This window comes from Echinops telfairi, unplaced genomic scaffold, assembly GCF_000313985.2.
Source record: "Echinops telfairi isolate 266 unplaced genomic scaffold, ASM31398v2 ScPeMD7_7469;HRSCAF=8507_1, whole genome shotgun sequence".
NCBI lineage: Eukaryota > Metazoa > Chordata > Mammalia > Afrosoricida > Tenrecidae > Echinops > Echinops telfairi.
The window spans coordinates 81,347,431-81,357,476 of record NW_022111373.1 but is presented as its reverse complement, the minus strand read 5'-3'; the positions used below and the strand labels follow the sequence as shown (position 1 = coordinate 81,357,476).

General features: G+C 42.2%; 1 protein-coding gene across 1 annotated transcript in view; it reads left to right on the top strand.

Annotated features, from left to right (window-relative positions):
* The window catches only part of LOC101662239 (NLR family apoptosis inhibitory protein), a 42,325-nt gene extending 35,600 nt beyond the window's left edge, over positions 1–6,725 (top strand). The window contains exons 13-14 of the mRNA XM_004703686.2: positions 1,265–1,429; positions 4,890–6,725. Of these exons, the coding sequence (XP_004703743.1) occupies positions 1,265–1,429; positions 4,890–5,254 (530 nt within the window). The 3' untranslated portion in view covers positions 5,255–6,725. The remainder of the gene's footprint in view (positions 1–1,264; positions 1,430–4,889) is intronic.
* Positions 6,726–10,046: the final 3,321 nt, after the last annotated feature.

The window sequence follows — 10,046 nt, the reverse complement described above, 5'->3', positions numbered from 1 at the left end:
AACAACCCAAACCAAATGCTCCCCAAACTTAGGAATCAATGGAACACTCACTCCCTTTCTCTTCCCATCCCTGGAGGCCATGGCCAGCCCAGCCCGGTGAGACTGCAGAGGCAAGATCAGGGGCCAAGGGGTTGCTGGCATATGTAAGGAACTAAGTGAACATAAGGGACATTGGTCGCACAGTGGATGACGTGTTGAGCTGCTAACCAAAAGGTTAGTGGTTCAAACCTACTAGTCACTTCATGGGAGAAAGATGAGGCAGTCTACTTCTGTAACAATTTACTGCCTTGAAACCCTATGGAGCAGTTCTACTATGTCCTTCAGGGTCACTGGGAGTTGGGACCCCTTCAGTCACAGTGGGTCCAGGGGTGTGTCTACACAGCAGTCTGGCAGCTTCACATACACACAGTTCTCAGCAGAGTCACCTGAAAGACAGGGAAGAATGCCACCCTCACAGTAATGAGCACATCAAGCGCTCTGATTTCGTCTTTCAGTACTTTCCTTTCTACAAGGCACCAGGTCCGGAGTGACGAACGTGGGTGGGGAATTAGATGAGCCGGGAACATTGCTTTATGCTAGAAAGTGTTCAAAATAGTTCAATGCGAGGCTTCAGAAATAAAGAACTTTCTAGTGATCAAGTGATCCGCGGTGTGCTGTGCGAAGGAGGGGCCACCATAGAAAGGGAAGTTGTGGGAGAGGTGGATTGTGAGCTGGAGCGCCAGGAGGCAGCTGTTGAAACCACTGAGCACAATGGCAAGGGTGACAAGGACGGCTGCTGAAGAGCTAACAGGATGTCCTGAGTGTGTCTCTAGAAGGCAACGGAGCTCTGATTCCCAGGCTGGGCTTGAGCCCAGGAGGGATTGATCAGAAGAGCTAACAGGATGTTCTGGGTCTGTCTCAAGAAGGCAACGGAGCTCTGATTCCCAGGCTGGGCTTGAGCACAGGAGAGATTGATCAGAAGAACTACCAGGATGTTCTGTGTCTGTCTCAAGAAGGCAACGTAGCTCTGATTCACAGGCTGGGCTTGAGCACAGGAGCGATTGATCAGTGGAGGCGGAAGAATGGTTGTCTGGAGGAAACAATGAGCCTAAGGACATAGAATGACTCCTTTTCCTTTTCCTTTAAGAGGACGAGAAACAGTCTGTATGCCAGATGAGGTCTAGAGTCTCCTGGATTGTGCATCAGTTTTGAGGCTGAAGATTACCATGGCTTTGAGAATGAAACAGTACCGAGAATAACACTATTTTTATATCTCTTCTGATAGCCTACACTTTAGGTTCTCTTAATAACCTAGAAAAACTGATCCTTCCTACTGGAGATGGGATTTATCAAGTGGCTAAACTGATCATCCAGCAATGCCAGCAGCTACGATGTCTCCAAGGTCTCTCATTTTTCCAGACGTTGAATGACGACAGCGTGATGGAGATTGGTGAGCTACCCTTTGATAAAGTGTTTCTGTTCACACACCAGTGGTATTGTCCAAGCTTTCTACTCCAGACGCTGAGGTCTACAATACATCTATTTAAAACGCATTTTCCTTTTAAAGCATGTCTTCTTCCAACTCAGTTCTTTATTTGCATGGCGTGTTTCCCCGCTCTGAGTCCTGTGGATTCACAAGGCCCAATCTGCAAGATGGCTTCCTAGACGAGAGTCTACATGCTCAAGTCTGTGTCCTTGACCGAGCTGCATTCCAGACAGCTTGCTGCACTCTCAAAGCACAACTTTTTGTAGTAGTTTTTAAAGTTGAAGATTACAATATGTCCAAGTGCATAAATCATAAAGGATAAAGGTACAGCTCAAGTAATTTTCTCGTGAACATATCTTTGTAATACTCACCAGATTAGAATGAAGAGCATGACCAACGGCGCAGACAACTTCCGGGTGTCCCCTCTGCCACTGCTGTCCTCCTCTTCCCCAGGTGGCCATCAGTTAGCTTCCTAGAACCAGAGGTTCATTTTGTCTGCTTTAGCGCCTGCACAGCATGTACTGTTTTGTGTCTGGCTTTTTTGCTTAACATTATATTTGGGATCTTCAGTCACACTGATGTATTTAGTTAATGTCCATTGATTTATTTAATGTCATTGTTTTTAGGTGCAAGTTTGCACAGTAAATGAGGGTCCTGATTAACAATCTTTATACAGATTATTCTGAGACACAGGCTATAATTTTCAAAATGTGTCACATTTTCATGAATTCCAGCCTGTTCTATGTTGATGGGTATAGATCGATAAGCGTCCGTGTCCTTCTTTGCCTTCTCATCTTGCTGTTGTGTAGACGTCGACCATTTGGTCTTGTGTAGCCAATTGTTTAAGGGACACAATACTCATGGGTGATATTGTTTATTTTATAATATAATCTATTGTTTGACTGAAAGGTGATCTCTAGGGATAGTTTCAGTTCCCGGTTTTGTTTTATTATTTTATTTTTTTCCAGGTTTTAAAAGTATCTTCGGGTGATAGACTTGAGGTTCCCCAAGTCTCTATTACTACAATAAGTGGTCTGGTCTTTTTTACGGAGTGAGTTTGGTTCTACATCTTTCTCTCGATCCAAGCTGGACCTGGTCAGAATGATCAGTAGTGGTAGCTAGGTACTTCTAGTTCTTCTCACCTCCGGGTGTAAGAGGCTCTGGTTCATGTGAGCTGTGAGTCCTGAGGACTAGTTTCTTCCTTGAGTTTTGGGTTTCCTTCATTCTCCTTTGCTCTAGATGAGTTGAGAACAACAGTGTATCGTAGGTGGCTGCTCACAGACTTCCAAGACCCCAGGTTCTCTGCACCAAACGAGAGTGTAGAACGTTAACCTTGTTATGCCAACTGGTTAAGGTATTGCACAGAATGATAGTCCCAAGTCCTTCAACCTAGTAAACCAACTCCACAAGTTTATATATGTCTAGGGAAGTCTATAACTGTGCATCATTTTATCTATGGATATACATGTATATGTAGCATACACATATTTACATATTCTTTTAGATACACCTATAGCTACACATGATGCACTCAAAGATGCCTTCCTGTCGACATATATAGGTGCCCTGGTGGTGTAGTGGTTACATGGTGGGCTGATAACCTCAAGGTCAGCAGTTCCAAACCACCAACCGCTTTTTGGGAGAAAGATGACATTTTCTACTTCCATAAATAATTAGTCTTGGAAACCCATGGGGTGAATTATATCCTGTCCTATAGGGTTGCTTTGAATTGTAATAGAGTCGATGGCTGTGAGTGATAAACATATATACAAACACATCTGCCCATATAACCACATACATATTTTTATTGTTGTTGTTGTTGAAAAGTTGAATCTGTTATTGTTAGGTGCCATCAGGTCAGTTCCAACCCACAGCGATCGTACGCACAACAGAACGAAACACCGCCCTGTCCTACATCCTCACAATTGTGCCTGTGCTCCAGCCCGTTGTTGTCGCTATTGTGTCAATTCAACTTGAGGGCCTTCCTCTTTTTCCCCTCCCTTCGACTTTTCCAAGCAGGCTGTCCTTCCCTAGGGACTGGTCTCTCCTGACAACACGTCCAAAGTGTGTCAGATGAAGTCTCACCATCTTTGCCTCTAAGGAGCACTCTGGTTGTACTTCTTCCAAGACAGAGCTGTTTGTTCTTTTGCCAGTTTATGGTATTTTCAGTATTCTTCACCAGCACCATAATTCAAATGCAATGATTTTTCTTTGGTCTTTATTCAATGTCCAACTTTCACATGTATATGATGCAATAGAGAAGACCAGGGCTTGGGTCAGGTGCACCTTAGTCCTCAAAGTACCATCCTTGCTTCTCAATACTTTAAAGAGGTCTTGTGCAGCAGCTTGGCCCAATGCAATGCGTTGTTCAATATCTCAACTGCTGCTTCCATGGGCATTGCTTGTGGATCCAAGCAAGATGAAATCTTTGACAACTTCAATCTTTTCTCCATTGATCATTTACTGGTTCAGTTTGAGGATTTTGGTCTTTACTGAGTTGTAATTTATAATGAAAGCTGTAATCCTTGATCTTTGTCAGCAAGTGTTTCAAGTCTTCATTTTCATCAAGGAAAGTTGTCATGTGCATGTCACAGGTTGTTCATAAGCCTTCCTCCATTCCTGATGCCACAGTCTCCCCCATAAAACCCAGCTTCCCTGATTATTTGTTCAGCATACAGATTGAATAAGTATGGTAAGGGGTTCAACCCTTGACACACACCTTTCGATTTTAAACCATGCAATATACCCTTGTCCTGTTCAGACAACTGCCATGATCCACGTATGAACGAATTCCACATGAGCACAGTGAAGTATTCTAGAATTCCCAATCTTCTCAAGGCTACAAGAAATGAGAGGGTAATTTATTATAGTTTTGATTCGCATCCTTCTAATAGTTAAAGATCACAAGCATCATTTCACGTTAGCTATCAGAATGCCTTCTTTGGTCCAGTGTGTCTGTTCATGTTTGAATGGAATGAGCATTGATGGTCTGCTCCATGTTCAACCCCTGGCCTCGTTTTACCTAATGATATTGAGCTTCTCCACCATCTCATCCCACAGATATAATGAATTTGACTCCATTGTATCTTGTCTGGCAAAGTTCACGTGTATAGTCAGTCACCCTTTATGTTGCTGAAATGAAATATTTGCAATGAAGTTGTTGGGCTTGCAAAATTCTATCATGCTGATACTTCCTTGGTTTCAAACTTTCGTATTCCTCTGGCTCATTTCTTTTTTCCCCCCATTTCTCTTTCCATATGGGAGTTATTTTTAAAATACTATATATAAATGTATATACTACATTGGGCATATCCTATGCTTTATGGTGGTGGTGGAAGAGTAGGCTGGTTGAAATAACTTTGTCTGCCGTTATTGAACTAGAAGTCCGTATGACTCCAATTTCATAAATTCTTTGTTTTTATAGCCAAGGCAGCAAACAATGGAGGTTTCCAGAAACTTAAGAGCCTAAATCTTTCAATCAATCACAAGATCACAGAGGAGGGATATAAGACTTTCTTTCAAGAACTGGATAACCTGCCAAGCTTGCAGAAATTGAATATCTTGAGGCATTTCACAGAGTGTATCAAATCTCTCGCTCCAACAGTCAAGGCTTTGAGCCAGTGTGTGTCAAGACTGCCAAACCTCCTCAAACTTGACATGTATGGTTGGCTCCTGGATGCAGAAGACATCGCCTTGCTGGATGCCGTGAAGGAAAGACACCCTCAATCTAAATGTTTAGTTATTTCCTGGAAATGGAAGCTGCCATTTTCTCCAATCATTCAAAAGTAGAATATAAATGGTTCTAAAGCTAAAAACTGCTGAAACAATTCCAAGCACTTAATTTTCCAAAATCATTTTATTACATATTACATACAAAAGATAAATGATAAAATGTGTAAAGCACATTCTCCTACTATTAATAGAAAACCCTGCATACTCAATTACTCAGCTTAATACAGCATTACCTTTGAAGTTACTGAACCATTCTCCCCAACTAAAAATTGGCCCCGTCAACTTTATATAGCTAAGCCTTCATCACTAGGGTCAAGTACCAAGTTTTCAAATTAACGATGGTAACAATAGTAACAAAGTCACCAAGGAGGGGTTGGGGAGAGGAGCACTGATCTATCGCAAAGCAATAATATGGAAAATGTGCTCAAGTTATACCTGAGATGACTAAAGACAAATGAATTTCATATATAGATGAAAGGGGAGTTGACCTTAACATAGGGTTACATGATTCATTTGTGGAGTAAGAGAGATATTCCTTAGTCTTAAAAAGACTGGCTTTGTATATTTAATTAACTGCGATACACTAAGATTTGCTTATTTTCCCTTAATGCTATGCCAATATAAAAAAGGAATAGGTCTTAGGGAGAGATGCATTTTTCTAGGGACTTTTGATTTTATCCAAATGTTTAACATTATTATACAGTTAAACATGTTAAAGTCGAAACTTGTGTAAAGTAGAAAGCAGTCAAAGAAAAAAAATGCAAATATTTTCCACCAAAAAGAGAGAGAAGTGGTTGGACTGCAACCTGTCAGAGGGGAAGCTGGTCAGGCCAGCAAACACAGCAGGCCCATCAAGTTTGGACCTTCATTGCAACCGCATAAAATACAAAGTAGAATTTAGCATTACCGAAATGTCTCTGCTTCCCAGAGAATTGAGTATTAATGCATTTTTATGCAACTCTGTTTGCTTGTGAGTTCAATGTATGCTTTATTGTCATTAGAATTTTATGACCCATGAAAAACATATTTTTTTTCTCTTCAATAACTTCATATTGATCAAGGTAGATTTGACACATCTAGATGCATGTGTACGCCCAGAATTTCTCTCCTACTAGTTAAAAAGCAGTTTTCTAAAGATGAAGAGACAATTCTAAATTCATGATGCTATGATCAGTTGCAAAGCAACGAGTTTTAACCTAATGTTTATTTTTGCCAAGGAAAAAGTCCATTGTGCTCAGCTAACCCCTAAGTATGAAACATAACTATTTGTTAAACACAAGTTTGTAGCTACATTAGGATTTTCTAGGAGATGTGAGAACATTTTAACAGGGTTACTAGAAGATATTTTTACTTTTTTTTGGCTTTTCTGCTGTCTTTGATTTTATGAGTGCCTGTACTATTCTTATATTTAAAATAAAATGTAAAACTGCTTTCACTAAAACATTGTAGTTTTAAATTAAAAGTGGCAAGGAGGAGTGGGGGGGCCAGCCCCCACCCGCTGATTGCGGGCTCAGTAATACTACCTCTGGGTTCAGTAATGCACAATTGTACGGTTGAGATATATAAGCATTATATTAAAGTCATCGAGAGCATGAGAGATATTACAATAATGCAGTCAGACACGGTACACAGTAGCATTGCTCACCTCAGCCCAGCTTGGTGGTCCACGTGGAGAGAGGAGGAAGGGAAGGAGGGTGAGGGAACAAGGGAGAGGGGGAATAGAGGGGAGTGACCAGGGAGTGAGCAGCAAGGAGGTCAGAGCGCTCTATATTGCTGACTCACGCCTATATACCTTTTGGGGGCAAGCCAGCCCACTAATTACAGGTAGAGACATACATCACAGGGAGGAGCTGCACTATGGGTTACACAGCAATGAGTGGGTGGTCTAGGGGTTGGTCTCTGGGTCTCCATAGGAACCATTATCAGTAGGGTGCAAGCCCCTCCTACAGGAGCCTGTCCATTGTCCCCAGAGGCAGGGAGCAGGCCCACCTGTGGTGGGATGAGACAGCAGTCTGGCAACTGATTGCCCTCAGGGGAGGGAATGCCTGTGCATCTGATATCCCCCCACAAAACATGAATGGGGACTCCAGGAGGATGGGGTTGGGAGAAGGGGAGATAGGGGTGTCTTCTGGCTTGCCTGGCTACGTATGTAACACTTTTGTCATCAGAACGGTTTCTATTATATCAGATTCCAACCAGGATACAGAAACCAGAAAGTAACTTGACTAGCACAAATTGAATCTAAAGGATTGACTGTGACAGAGAGTTAGCATAGTGGAGATTGGAATATTAATGCTCTAGATAGAGGAACAACCAACAACCCTAGACGGACAGAGGACCCCAGAAAGGAGCCACGCCAGCAGTCACTGGAGCCACAGAAAGGGTCACTGGCGCCGTGGCCTGAGATGCTGCAGGGAGATCTTCATAGGAGGTGCAGGGAGCTGCTGAAACTGGACACTGTGGAGCCAGCCACATGCACCACAGAGCTGGGTGCTGCAGAAGGCCCATGAGCTACCCAGAGGCACTCATTGGAGCAAGAAAGAGAAGGCCCTTGTTTCTCCAGTATGTGCCAGAGTGCCTCCTACGGACAAAACTTCACAGAGATACATCATTGAAGGGGAGGCAATGAAGGATTTGGAGAGATTTAGCAAACTGAAAACTGGTACAAGTATAACATTCAATAGTGTAAAACTAAACAAAAAAGAACCTAAATTTATTAAATTCGAATGACATAATTACTTGTTATACATTCATAGAAAACTTTAAAAGTGATACTTGTAAACAATAATTAAACTTTGGGGAAGAGAACAGGGCAGCTGGTGGACAGGGTGAAAGGAGTTTGCTTTTTTTCTCCCACATACTTTAGTATCATGTGCATGTACTATTAAAAAGAATCACTTTAAAACTAATAGGGCTCTGTGGAAATCATTTGCATGAGTGTCAGTTCAGGGCTTTTACTACGGAGTAAGGTCAGCAAAGATACTATGGCTCACAGGCCTGTCTGTACACAGCTGTTGTGCTGAGTAGTTTTTACATTTTTAAAGAGTTAAAAAAAATGCAGCACTTTCTTTTGGATTGAGGTTTTCCTGTCTTTGTTATTATTTGTTGTTGTTGTAGGTTTTTCTGTCTATGAAATCCGGGAGGAAAATCTCTAGAGACAGACTGGATGAATGCTTCCTTGGGGGTCTGGCAGGGGCGGCTGGGAGGGAAATAAAGAAGTAATAACACTGAGTACAAGAAAGAAGGAAATGTTCTAAAGTTGATTGTTGTGGTGATTGTACAGCTCTTCTTCATATGATTGACCTATTGAATTTATTATGTGTGAATTATATGACAATAAAACTGTTAAAAAAATTGATGTGTCTATGGATTGAGATAACAGTTGTATGAGCCCCTAATAAAATGTTTAAAAAATAAAATAAAATAAAATGAAGGTGTATCAAATGTCTTATCCAAATATAAGTAACAGAAACCCAGTACAATGAGAAAGTGGCACAGAGGCCACATCTGAGCTTTTGGCTACACCAGGGAGGAGAATCCAACTCCACACCAGCCCAGGGCCAAGTGCCACAGGGCAGAAGTCTGACACGGTCCCACCCTCCATCCTCTTTTACGCTCTCTGACACCAACCATTTCCCCCACAGCACTCTGCTTCTTTGCTGGAAGCCATAATCCACTGCAATGGCCACACCATACTGAAAGACAATACTCACAATTATGGGGCTTTAAGAGGGAAGCTAAACAAGTTCAGATCAGAGAACAGGAAGGATGTAGTCAGTGGTTCACTGCAGGGCTTCTCAGCCAGCAGTCACCTCTCTCTGGTCCTGTCTCTCAGCCACAAGGTCCCTTGGTCTCTACCTCATAGGCCTGAGAGCTGGCTGGCCACTTCACCTCACTGCCTTACAGGCTCAACAGCGTGGCCCCTCTGCTCTCTCCGCCACTTTAGTCAGTGGTCTCAGAAGTGCTCCTCTGGTGGCTGCTCTTGATGGTGCCAGGATTGTTCCTGCTTCTGCGATGACTCACACAACATTGGCCAATCTCCTCTACTCATTTCCTACACTACAGGGTCCCATCCAATCATTTGGTGGGAAGTAGAGACATGGAAGAGCCACATTTAAGCAATTTTATCTCGCCACATACAGAACTTGCCCATATGCACTGACTTTAACTATCCTCTTTCACATGCGCATTCCATCACAAGTGCCCTCATCGTCACCAATGACACCCCATTACCCAATTCAATAAATGCTTGTTTTCATCTTGTCATTCTAGGATTTAATATTCCTCCTCCTGCACTTGGCTCTAGGACATGCCTCCTGCCTGTCCAGACTCGAGTGGCTCCGTACTCTTCTTTGCCACTTGTCCCCATACCTGTGATCTCTCAACACTGCAAGTACTCGAGAGATTTTTCCTCTGAACTTTTCTATTTTCACACCCAAGGCTGTCTCATCTCATTGAATGCCTTTAAATTCTACTTCTAAATTTTCATCTCTGGCTCACGTCTTTGCCTCTGACCTCCTGACTCATAAAGAAGTTCATGAATCCTTTTATAAGTAGCTTGATTAAATTTAACTTAGTATTTGTTTTATTAGATGGTTCTGCCTACCTGGGACTAAATGTTTGCTCTAACAAGCTCGTTAACTGGGTATTTTAGTTGCTAGAAGCCACAAATAACTAAGTGAATGTTCTCTTTGGCTAGGATGTGGAATACATCTGAAGAAGAGTGTTTTTGTTAACACACATTGTTGTCAAATGGCCTTAAGAAATGGTCCTTTCATAAGGATATAGAAACAAAGTCTCAAGAAAAAAAGCCTTTTATTTGTCTAGTCTCCTAGATAACCATGAAGGT